The 13,307-nt window shown below is 35.6% G+C and overlaps 1 protein-coding gene across 4 annotated transcripts in view; it reads left to right on the forward strand.

Annotated features, from left to right (window-relative positions):
- Window positions 1–13,307, forward strand: part of ADAMTS6 (ADAM metallopeptidase with thrombospondin type 1 motif 6) — a 147,764-nt gene that overhangs the window by 19,351 nt on the left and 115,106 nt on the right. For 3 of the 4 annotated variants that reach the window (XM_088156084.1, XM_014881422.2, XM_088156082.1), the window contains exons 5-7: window positions 269–486; window positions 1,015–1,098; window positions 1,593–1,738. In XM_088156084.1, the coding sequence (XP_088012210.1) occupies window positions 269–486; window positions 1,015–1,098; window positions 1,593–1,738 (448 nt within the window). The remainder of the gene's footprint in view (window positions 1–268; window positions 487–1,014; window positions 1,099–1,592; window positions 1,739–13,307) is intronic. The other variant, XM_088156083.1, reaches the window with a different exon arrangement.

Below are 13,307 nucleotides of genomic sequence, written 5' to 3' on the forward strand. Positions count from 1 at the left end.
AAATGTGCAAAATCAGATTTATTAAGAGAAGATTATCGTCCTAATTCAAATTTAAGGAGAATTGAGATTATTGGAGCCCAAAGCTGACTTTCCATTATACAAGTTATTTAAAAATAATTTAGAAAATAAATAAATTTAATTTTTCTTCGCCTCAAGAAAGACTTCGTTGTTAGAAACTTGAAGACGGCAATCTCAACATAAACCAGCTGCATTTGAATGAGTTTTACTAGTGACTCCCTCTCAAGTATTTAATTGTTTTGGTTCCTAGAAGACCTCACAAGAAGCGGCAAACCTTGGTGGATGAGTGATGCATCTGCTTTTCCAGCTTCACTTCCAGTCAATGACACACAAAGTAGTCGTAGCCGACAGAAGAGATCTGTAAGCCTTGAACGGTTTGTGGAAACGCTGGTAGTAGCAGACAAAATGATGGTGGGATACCATGGTCGCAAAGACATTGAACACTACATTTTGAGTGTAATGAATATTGTAAGTTTCATCCTTCTCTGTGTTCGTATCAATAAGTGTGTACTGAAATGATAATGGACCTGCCAAGTGCTTATTTATTGCCATGAATAATGCTTTAATATGTCTACTAGCTTGCAGGAATGAGTAGTTTAAATACTGAAAATCTTAGCGTTTTGGGAAGAATGCAGTACTTTTTCTGTCAAGAAGCATGCTGTGATCACTTTTAAATTGTTGTCTTCAATTTTGAATTCAAGTAATTACATTCAGATTAGTTCTATTCTGCTTACGTTGACACTCTAAATGCTCATTGTGCTGGGTAAATGATGAAACAAGGTATAAAAAGTTAAAATTGAAAAGTTTGACTCAAAAGGTGTTTTTTTACTGAATGGTCATTTTTTTGGTCAAAAAATATAACTTGTATTTAGGTGTCAATGATATGGATAATCATTATGGAATTACATGAGGAAACTGGGTTAATTTTTAACCATTTAGGAAGCAAGTAGTGTTTCTTGTCTGACTTTGTGCCTTTTCTTATTTTCTGGAGGTCAGGTTGCCAAACTTTATCGTGATTCCAGTCTAGGAAACGTTGTGAATATTATAGTGACACGTTTGATTGTCCTCACTGAAGATCAGGTAAGAGCTGTTGTGCTAAGCTTTATACCTGTGAAATAAAAATTACATGATTGTATAATATAGAGTTATTTAATTATAGCTTGAAGTGGATGCCTCTGAGTACAAAACCTATCATGTAATTTTTCACTTCTTTAATCAAGATGAAGCAGTTCAAAGGAATATTCCTCGCGTATCATCTCAAAGATATGTATTCTTACTTCAGGTGACTATTATTACACCTTCGGGGATGTCAGTTTTATTTTTAGATCTATATTTTGATTTTTTTTTTTTCTGTATTGACAAAATTATTATTAAAGTTGGAGCAGAAAGAATGATGGTTCAGTAATACACAGCTGAACTTGGGGTCAGATTTTACAGAAATAAAATTTGGCAAGAAGATTTTATTCCTAGAAACCACTGCTTCTAATTATAGTCCCATTTTAGTTTTCAAAAGGCTTAACAACTGACCTTAGTAATTTGTTTGGAACATTTCTGGTATGCATGTTGTATTGCAGCCAAACTTGGAGATAAACCACCATGCAGACAAGTCCCTCGATAGCTTCTGTAAGTGGCAGAAATCCATTCTCTCCCACCAAAGTGATGGAAACACCATTCCAGAAAATGGGATTGCCCACCATGATAATGCGGTTCTTATTACTAGGTATGGTCATTATAAGTATTGTGTTTATTTTATTTCTTGTAGCTTTCTTGTTCTTAGCATATATATGTCTAGAGGCTAGTTGCAAAGTAATGTATTTGGTAGGTAACCTTAAAAGGAGGAAACTTTTAAGTTTGGCTTGTCTTAAAAATATCAAATTATTAAAAGTTTAGATTAAGAATTTGAAAAGTAAGATCTGCAAATCACTTGCTTCTGCTGTTATTTTCACTTCATAATTGCCAATGCAAAGTATTACAGTAGAAAAGATGGATCCTATTGAACGTTTTTTACTTTAATAATTGGAAAGAATTCATAAGATCGCAGAGAACAAAACAGAATGAAAAATATTGTGTTAATCATGTGAAGTGTTTTTGTAAGAATTTCAAGCCAGAGCTTCAACTAGTTTAAGAGCATTTCTCTGAAAACAGGTTCTTGCAGATTCCAGCAATATGAGACTCTGCTTTGTAGTTGCTTTGATTTATTATGCTTAATTAAGATGAGAAATGACAATTTTAATCGGTAGTTTCAAAGCCTGCATATGTGCCCATTTGTTTGCTTCTATTTCACTGTTACTATGATAAATTCAACGTAGCTTGCACTGTTATCTTGTGATCCTTATAAAGACATTCATGTTCGTCCCTTTGCAGTTTGGGGTAGGCAACTGTACTTTAACAGGAGATAAGTCTCACTGTTGTTTAAGGACACTATTTATACTTTTTGTTTTGGTTTGGTTTTTAAGTAGCAGCAGGTGCAGCAGCTCTAATTTGGAATAGGATCTTTTTGTCATGAATTCTGCTTTCCAGGACAAATTCTGTACTGCTTTGTATGTAGCCTATTTTGGAATAATTGCATTCACTACAGAAAAACTGAAATAGTGATTAAAATAATGCATATTTTGTTTAATTTTGCATAAAATTCTGGAAGTTTCTTTTTTTTTTTTTCCCTGAGAAAGGTGGTGGGTTTTTAATTTTGCTTTGCATAATGAACAAATATTTTTATTTTTGAGAGGAAATAGAAGCTATTGAGTCACTTGCATGTATTTTGTATTTATATTTCAGATATAATTGTTATATATGATCTTAAATACCGCATAGTAAAAATCAGTGATAAAATGCTAGAGTGACTCAGCTTTTAGATTTCAAGAAGTATGAAAAAAAAAATTAAACTCTACTACAAATAAATTGAATTAAATGAAAAATAAAATAGTTGCATTCTAAGGTCTTAATTTTTCACGAAGTCTTTTGTTTATGATCGGTTTTGTGCATATAAGTAATTTCTTCACTGGGACTTTTGAAGCCGAATATGTGTTTACAGCTTTACTACACATGAAACTTTTACTGGTGTAATCTAGACAAGTGAAAAAGTGTAATCCATGGGTGGTATCATTGTGTCCGTTGAAGATCCTCAATATATATAAGTTGTATTGGTAACTCTGTATTTTTACTGCCAGGGCTGACTTTGGTGGTGTTTTTCTGGCACTACAAATCATAGTTTGTGCTTTAATGTGTTGTATTACTGTATATTCTCTACTGGCTTCCCTGATGTGGTAGGATGTTCCAGTGAGATGTTGCCAGTGTAGTTCTGAATAGTTCCATGTTTCCAGACAAAAGCTTAAGCCAGTATTAACTTGCAGACTTCTAACTGTAAAAGGAGAAAGTTTTGAGAGAACATAAGTAATACCTATTCAAGATTACCTTTTTTTGTCAAAAACCAGTAAATACTGAGGACATTGTTAAAAATCTTCATTATGGAGGCTATAATTATCTAAGTATGTAGCATGTGTATGCTGTCTTTTAAAAAGGATGTAAGAATTTTATACCTTCCTAGTTTTCTTCTAAGAAGTTTACACCTCTAAGAATATACCTATATTTTAGATCAACGAAGTGCCTCAGTGTTGTGTCTGTAGGCTAGTAATACCTACCTTTATAACGTTTAGTTATATATGCTTTCACAACAAAATGCTTCTATGAATTTATTTATATAATAATTGTAATTCCTTAAAATAATCACAAGGGCTGCACTAATCAATTTGAATGGATAAATCAAGCTTTTACTGAAACTGCTAGCTATCCCAGCTGTTACTAATAAAATGAATCAGGTTATGTGAAGAATAGATAGTTCTTTTTGGGGTTGGAATGAATAAAGACAAAATTATATTAATATAAACATGAAAATCCACTTTAATAATTCTAAATAAATTAATGAAATGTTGATATACTTGTTTTCATTCTGTTGTCTATCTTTCACTTGATGAACCAGACTTAAGGCATTTTATTTGAAAGAGAAGGATATAGCTATGGTTCTTTACACTCATAATGTACTGGAGAGGTCTTAATGATCACGTCTATACAAAGGAATTTGAGCCTATACTACCAAACATTAGGTTACCTTTTAGCCACTCCAATAGTATTTTGAAAGCAGTTTCCTGAATCTGTCCCACTGATGCTGCTCTGCTTTGTACGGAGTAATTACATTTTTATTGACTTTGACACTGGAATCAATTTTTGCTCATTGTGTGTACTTCTATTTTATGGAAAGTAGGAAAGTTTCAGCTCAGCATTATGAATAGTTTTGTGCTGATTAAAACCAGACTTTTCAGTAAGTAATTTGATGTATTTGAAAATATTACCGAGTCCTAGCTAAGCATTTAAGTTTGCAACTACAACAGCCTTCATCTGAAATGTGGGGCAAAGGCTTTAAGAAAATGAATCATTATCTTCAACCATGTAAATGAAGGCAGCACTTCAGCTTTTCTTTGCTGTTCCTTCTATTGCTTTCAAAGATGGTATGGTCTGATCTGGGAAAAACAGTATTAAGGCTGCACATTCTCTAGGGGTGTCTGCTTGACCAATGCAGGCAGATTTGTATCCTAAACAAGCTGTATGCTAAAGCCAGGTAGCCTGGTTGGGGTGGAGGTATGTCAAACTGATCTCTTAAGTCCCATGGAGGCGTTGCCATGCCTTACTGAGCCACCAGTCTTTGGACAAGAGCCTGCCTGTGCTTGGTGTGCCTGGTGTATGGCCCTGTCTGGTCCTGTAGCCACCCTGCAGTCTGCTAAGAAAACTTCTTGTTTCCTAATTAAAAATGCACAGGCCAGAGACTGGTCTAAGTAAGACCTTATATTGTGTATCACCCACATTTTTTTCCCCCTGTAAGATAATATATTTAAGTCTCAGACTTCAATGTTTTATCCTAAAACAGTCCAAGTTGGGTTCTTGGAGGCAGGTGAATGTTAAATACCAAGCAGACAGACTTGAACTGTGAGGTTAATTTTTGGTGTAATGCAGTTAAGACAATGCGGCCTTTTTTTTTGTGAAGATTTTAGATAAACCTAGTGAATCCTTAAAATTATTTTGTGCTACAAAGTAATAAAAATAGGAGAAAAACTTGCATGGATGTCTAATCTCAAATCCTTTGATAAAAAAAGAGCTCTTGCATTTGGTTCCTATATTCCTGCATCATTATGTCATAACTGCTTTTTAGGACAATGTCAGATTGTCAGATAAGTAATTTTAAAAGCCAGGGCAAATTTTGAGGCTTGTGCATCCCCCCCAAGTGTAGAGATATCAATTTGCTTTTTTGAAGTTAGTTCTTATTTGGTGATTTTTTTTTTTTTTTTATCCTTTCTTGGTAGGCTGCTTCCTCTTTTTGTTTCTTCATAAACTCTCTAAGGAATAAGGTCTCCATAGATTACAAACCCACAAAACTTAAGAGATATAGTGTACTTTATTTTTACTTATCTTTTTGATCCAAGCTCCCCTTATATTTCAATCAGTTGTTTCCTTCTCTTGATCTTAAATATCATGATGTCGGCTTAAGAACGCCTTTGTTAACTGTACATTATGAGCAGAACTATTCCTTTTCCTGTGCACCTACATAGAATAATAAGGACCAGAAGGTTGGATTCTAGGTTACACTTTGTATCAGGATTGAGAAGGTGAAACATTTTTTTAAATGCCCTTTGTTTTTCCTTTACACTGGAAGTGTTCTCTAGTGCTACATTTCTCTATAGCTCAAGAGGGTTAGTTTGATTTGCCCAGGTACTAAATAGTTGTTTATCCAAAGGCTGACTCTCTAAATATTGCAGCAAATAGAGTGTTTTGCTGCTGAGGTGGGAGATTACTTTGCCTTCTGATGTATTAGTAGGTCAAGTAAAAAGGCATACCAGACAGGCCATAGAAAGGAAGGTTTCAGGGGGAAGTTGAGGTGTGTATCTCTAAAGGGACAGAATCTGGTCTGTGAGATGCAATTGTTTTAAACTTCCCAAAAAATACACCTTGACTTGCAGGTTGCACTGATGAGAGTGAAAACAGATGGTACATTTTTTTATATTTGTCTGGGTCTTAAGTGAGTTTGTATATGTTAATATTGTGAGACAGTGAATGAACTCTCTCTTAACAGACACTTGTATTTTTGTAGTACTACTGTACTTTTAACTAATTAAGTAGGTGTATTGCTAAGCAGTGTGATATGGCTGCTATTAGCATTAACACCAGTATTAGTATGCAGCATTTCTCTAGCAATACTATTGAAGCCCATATGGGAGGCATTGGCATTGTTACACAGTGAATTTTTCGAGTCTTTCAAGGGGAGAATTTTGCAGAATTGGTTTATGTTTATTGTATATGCATAAGATTTATTTCACAGTGCTTCAGCCAATTGTTTCCTCATTCATGTGCCCTTATGGGTAAGGGACACTTTCATTTATCTGTGAGATGCATCCAATGTGCAGGCCAGTGCTGCCAGTTTTTCTTAGGGCACAGAAAGTATATTTAAATAGCAGCAATTCTAAACTCCTGTAATTCTTGTGGTTCATAATCTAAGAACAGAAATGTTTCTGACATTGCTGTAGATACTCAAGAGGAACAAAACGTTTCTTGTTTCATTTTGCATACCTGTGTAGAGCTGACCACAATCATGCCTTTAATTTTTTTAATAACATGAAGAGTTTTTAGGCTGCCAGGGATAGTTTTGCATTGTCCAGATAGCAGTCCTAAAAGGAAATCTGCCTAATGGACACTCTTGCCCTTTTGCATGTAGGCAAACCTATAGTCGCCTATAGGTTAATAATATATTTTTATTCTGTAATAGTAAATAACGTTCCCCCATCAGGTTCTGTACTAGTTAAGGCATTTGGTAGTGAGATGAGGCCAACCAGCCAGGACTCTGCATATTCCTTTACTCCTGCAGGTCCAAGATTGTTATGTTTCTTTTCTGAGGCATTTTCAACTTTTCTTCTGGGCTTCTTAAGTTGTTGCAAGATTCCTCTTTTATAAAAGGCACTCTGGTGCCTGTGAGATCTGTGAGCACAATTTCCTAGCACTGTCCAATAAATCTATAGATTCAAAGCATTTTTGTTCTCATGAAGCCTTGTCTCAGATCCTCATCCTGTGGCCAGTTCCTCTGTTAGTAAGAAGAGCTCGAATTTCAAGCAGTAATTCTGTGTCTTGTTTCTTGCTTACTTGACTCTGAAGTCTATTAAGCAGTTTTCACCCTTGTTTTTTGTGTAGCCTTTTAGCTTGTTCTGCTGAAGTTCCTTGAGATGAATTTAGGCCCCTGACAGGAGACTGTGTTTCCTTATTTGATTTTTGTACAAAAATGATAACATTGTCCATTGACTTAATTTTCTTGCGACCACATGTGTAAGATTGAGGGAGAGGTTTGAAAAGCCGAGAGGCATGTATGCCTGTCTCTGCAGATATATAAAATGTAAGGACCCAGCTTTCTAAATAATAGTACTAAAATACCACTCATCTTTGTTTTCTGGGAATTGAAGGGATCTTAGAGGTACAGTGCTTCACACAGGAATATTTATTCCGAGGTTTCTATATAGGATATATTCCTTGCACTCCTTGTTAGAGACCTCCTATTGACCACTTGAATCAGTCATGTTGCTAGATATGGCACCACTGTCATAGCTTTTATATTCTTACTTCTGTGTCAAAAACATGCTGGAGGTCTTTGCTATCTCTGCTGAGGCATATGCTTTGGAATGATGACCTTAAGATTGATAAATTGTGACTGAGACGTAGCATAACAACTGTGAGCCATTACAGCAATACATGATCTGTGTGTAGATGATTCATTTTAGATAAATCTGGGTCTGGAGCCATGTTCCAAGATTGCAAGCACTGTGCATTCTGTGGGGGGGAGAACCTATTCGAAGATCTCAGTGAAGAATTCTCTGTTACTCATTTTCTGTGTTTTTGTGAGGTGAGAATCTGTAGGCTGTGACATGATAAAAATCAATAGATAAAACAGGCGATAGAAGAAAGTAGGTAGTAGTTGGAAATTAATAAAATCCCTTGGTATATTATGTAATTCCCCTTTCTGCAACAGTTATAAACTGTGGTGGGTGGGTTTTTTTATTCCCTCACTTCAGGTTAGCAGAAAAAGGTTGGAAATATTGTTCAAGTGTCCACTCTTGGCTAAGAATATTTTTGTGAGTGCTTTTTGATTGTTTGTTTGTTTGGATGGTCGGTTGGTTGGATTTTTTTTGAGGGGTAGATTATGATACATTTTATCTTTAAACTTCTTTTCTACATTTTGTAACTGAAGGGAATCAAATAGACTCTGTGGGATTTGAGGGAACTCGTGGAACAATAAAGTAGCTAGAAAGTGAATCTGAAAAACTGCTTATTGCATGGCAAATGTCAACCAGCAGGTTATTTGCAGCTAATTAACAAGCACAAGGTGTGAGTGGAATGTTTTCTAATTAATAAGGAGGCTGTTGTTTTTAATTTCTGATGCCATTAGTTGACTCTTAGTGTACAGCTGGTTAGTTACAAGATGCGTATTCTGATTTAGTTTATAAAATTTTAGTCTGTGCGGGTGAAAGGATGGAAAAGGTATAAGGTATACCCAGAGTTTGCCTAATCCATTCCAGATGGACAAAATGTGTTCAAAATGTGCTTTATTTAATACCAAATCCAGAAGAGTGACCAATGTCATGGAGTTAAGCTTAGATTTTCATGCTCTGACTTGAAGTCTGAAAGCTCTTTCCTTTTAAACTTTTTTTGGTCATTGTTAGATTGATTAAAATAAATGGTACTGATTAAAAAGGCTGAATAAAAGTAATGTTCTCCTATCTCAACTGAAATAAGAGAGACAGAAATTTAGGGTGTAACTGCACAAATTTATCTTAAGGTATGCTCACTGAGGGGAGCTAGTTGCAGACCTGGTGATTTCCTTAATTAGAAAATTTGAGAATGTCTACACAGGATGAGCAAAGCAACTCATAACTGCCCTAGTTAAAGTCTTCCTCTAAATGTGGAAATTAAACTTTTAGCAATTAAAAATGTACCAGCATAAACCTATAAAATGCCAAACTATATATGCTGTTGATAGTAATGGTATGTTAATGTCTTCTGTAGTTTATAAACAAATTCTTCAATTTGTACACTAGACTTACTAGAGAAAGGAAAAAAAAAAAACCAGCAAAAAATACTTTTTATGCTCTTCCCCCACTCCCTTTTTTTCTCCAGGCATTCACCTTCTGAGTTGCACAAAGGGTCATAAAACTATTCAAATTATAGTTTTTCCAGGAAATGTTTGGTGGTAATAGTTTGGGATATCTGCTAGAACACTCAGTTACTGCTTGGCCAGATATCTGACAAAGGGCTTTCTAGCAGTTTGAAATGTTGTATTTTGCTTGGTAGTTTTTTTTTGTGTGTGTGTGTGTGTGTGGTTTTTTTGTTTGTGTTTTTTTTGTTTAGTTTGGGGTTTTTTTGTTTTGTTTTTAATAAAGTACATACACTTGTTTAAAAATCTCTCGTTTTTAAGTACTCTTAGTAGTCTAAGTAGAATACTTACCTTCTATGTTTTTCCCTTCTATTAGGGATGTTATTATTTTCATAACCTACAATGACTAGTAGAATAATGCATTTGCCAGTGAGTATTTTTTTTTCTCATTCTTAACAATGCAGAAAAACATATTAGGCCAGTTTATTTCCTGGATTTTTATGAATTTCAGATTTTGTTCTTGATCTGTTGTACAAATTCTGTCTCTAGTCACATATGAATATATATATGTATATGTACTACAGTTTCATCTTTTCTTCACATTTTAAACATGAGTTTGGACTATTCAGCTCAACTTTACAGCTACCTTTTATTAGATTGGTTATGTATAGGAGTACATTAAAAATGTGGTTTTAATTAGGAAACTGATTGTAAATTAATTCTTTTAGTGGCAACATCATATCTATTTAATTTTAATATTCACTATTCTCTAGTTTCGGATAATTTACACCCATCTTTCTAATGAATTGCATGATTCTTTATGCATTGGGGTTAGTTGCACCGTGCCCATTATTTCAGTAGGATCTAGGTAAGATTTCAATTTGAGTTTATGGCTATTTCATTTTAATTCTGCAAATAGTGAAGTAAAACCTAAACTGAGCACTGTCTGTTCCATGCTACTTAAAACTTTCTGAAAAATATTTCAGTGGAATAATGAAGTAATGTGAATGAGTGTCTCAACCTTTTTAAAATAAGGTATGATATTTTCTCTGAAGAGTTACCCATTTCTGTATTAAATTCATGGCTTTTATAAACTTCCTAACTAATTTTAAAGTATTTTCAATGTGTTAAGTGTACTTTCTAAAGTGATTGGCACTAATTGCAGTGATTTTTTTATCCCTGCTTGCTTGTTCTCAGTGAATTTACAGCGAAGTCTAGTCAAAGACCAGGTATGAATAGGCAGGAGCAGAGGATATTACAAAGTTATCTCAAGTAAAGAAATAAATTGTATTTCATGTCTGCAGTTGTAACTATTCTGTTTTACTTTCATGATGTATGATGAAATATAATTTCAATAGCTATTAAATTTCTGACAGAACTAGACGGTGGAACTAAAGTAAAAATCTGCAGTTAAAGTTTCATACTTGAATATTTTGTAATTGTCATGCTGGACTAACTACATGTGCAGGGCTAACTGGTACTGAAGCTGATTTTGAAATCAGATTTGCTAAACAAGAGATAATTTTTTTCTTTAAACTCATATAAAATCAAACTCTTTTCAGCTCGAATACAAATATTCTAATAAATGAGAAATTTGAGAGAGAAAATAAGAAACCACATTTGTTTACATATGGTATATTCAGAATTAAATTACTGCCTGTGTTGCATTCCCAATTATTTGTGAATACGCATTCCCAGTTATTTCCTTAACTCGGATTTCTACTTTTTTAAAGATACATGTTTTACAGTCATTACTCTATGAAGTAAATGTAAGACGTGTTATACTGTCTTTGTTAATAAAGTTAACTCTGGAAAATATGATTGCTGGAATACAAAGACTGAGATAACACTGAGAACTAACTGAAATTCTGCTCAAACCATTTATTTTGTCACAGCCTGTGAAAGAGAAGTGGTCTAGCAAACTATAAAGAATTAAATGTGCAATTGTAAACACATTTAATATCTAGCAGATATTAGATTTACTCTTTCATACACTATATTCCAGTTCCTCCTACCATTACTTTTTTTTCTTGTTCTCTTTTATTGCTGCTGCATTGACTTATCAGCAGGTGGAATTGTGGCAGTGCGAGTATTCTGAGTGGGAATATACTCCACAATTGCAACAATTTCTGGGGAGTTTTTATGCTTTAATTCTGACTTATTTCTAGTCTTGTAAATCTCTGAACTTCTGCTTTAGCCTTTCCTAGCTCTATATCTTCTCACCAATCCAATACAGGCCAGCTATAACAATATTATCAACACTGTGAATAAAAAGATCTTCTAATGCTGCATAATCAAATGTCATTCTTAACTTGCTAGTCATTCATTAAACATCCAAACATGCACTTATGCAAAATTCTAGATACTCCTAATTTAAACTATTAATATGCACTATATATAGTATTTCAAATCTATATTGAAGCAGTCCATGACACCCAGTCTGCTGTGGGCTGATGGGATCCATCTGTCAAAGAGGGAGCAGAGAATCTTCAGTCATAGGATTGCCAAGCTGGTGAGGAGGGCTGTAGGTGAAAATTGCTGGAGAAAGAAATCTCAGTTCATTCCAGTCCTACCAGTTTGATCCCAGGGCCAGCAAGAGATGCCCAGAACTTGGAGAGAGACCAGAGGTCAGCAGGAGAACACGTGAAGAGCAGCACAAAAGAATTCCAGCTGCTCAAGCCAGTAAGGTGGCTTCACCCTTCATCAAGGACTCCTTTTATATACCTCTGTGCTAAATGCATGTAGCATGAAAAATAAACAAAGTGGAAACCTTCACATGCCTGCAGGGCTATGGTCTTACCAGTGTTGCAGAGATGTTGTGGGATGACTGCTATGCCTGAGTGTTGGAATGGAATGATAGAGGCTGTTTAAAAAAGACAGACAGAGGAGAGACAAGCAGAGGGTGTTGCCTTAAATGTCAGTGACCAGTTGGAGTGCATGGAGCTCTGCCTGATGGTCGACGGAGAGCCAACTGTGAGTTTACAGATTAGGATTAAAGGGAGGACAGGTGACATTTATAATGGGGGCCTGAACAGGAAGACCAAGCAGATTAGTCCCTCTATAGACCGATAGGAGTAGCCTTATGTTCCCAAGCACTGGTCCTCATGGAGACTTCAGCCATTCAGAGAGCTGTTGAAGGGACAACACAGAGGTAGAGTACTGTGTGATAAAGACTTCCACAGGGAAGAGTGGTCCAATAAATTTGATTAATATTCAAGAGTCATCTCCTCTAGGTCAGAAGAAATGCATCCCAACAAAGAAGAGGTCAGGCAGAAGTGCCAGGAGGCCTTCCAAGATGAACAAAGAGTTCTGGACAAATTCAGACACAAAAACATAAGCCTGCTGAAGGTAGAAGCAGGGAATAGTAGCCTGGGAGGAAGATTGTGTGAGCAGGCAGGGATCAGATTAGGAAAGCTAATGCTCTGATAGAATTAAGCTTGCTGTGGGCTGTCAAGGACAACAAGAGAATCTTCTCTCAGTATGCCAATGATAAAAGGAAGACTAGGGGAAATGTGGGTCCACTCCAGAAGGAAGCAGGAGATTTGGTTACCTGGGACGTGGAGAAGGCCAAAGTACTAAATTACTTTTTTTCTCAGTCTTCACTGGCAAGTCTTCCAGCCACACTGCCTGAATTTCAGAAGGCAAAGGCAGGAACTGGGAGAACATAGAATCACTGACTGTAGCTGAATATCAGGTTTGAGACCATCTAAGGAACCTGAAGGTGCATGAGTCCATGGGACCTCTGGCATCTATCCAGCTGTCCTGAGGGAACTGGTGGAGAAAATGGCTAAGTCACTGTTCATAGTATTTTTGAAACCATGACAGTCCAGTGAAGTTCCCAGTGACTGAAACTCCCATTTTTAAATAAAAGGAAAAAAAAAAATCTGGAGAACTACAGTCTCACCTCTGTGCTCAGCAAGGACATTGATCAAATGCTCCTGGAAAATATGATGGGGCACATGGAAAATAAGGAGATCAATGGTGACAGCCAACATGACTTCACTGAGGGCAAATTGTGCCAGACCAATTTGGTGGCCTTCTGTTATAGTTGACTGAGTTATAGTTTTGATGGATAAGGGAAGAGTGATGTTAGCTACCTGGGCTTCTATAA

The sequence above is a fragment of the Sturnus vulgaris genome, chromosome Z (assembly GCF_052056855.1).
Source record: "Sturnus vulgaris isolate bStuVul1 chromosome Z, bStuVul1.hap1, whole genome shotgun sequence".
Lineage (NCBI taxonomy): Eukaryota > Metazoa > Chordata > Aves > Passeriformes > Sturnidae > Sturnus > Sturnus vulgaris.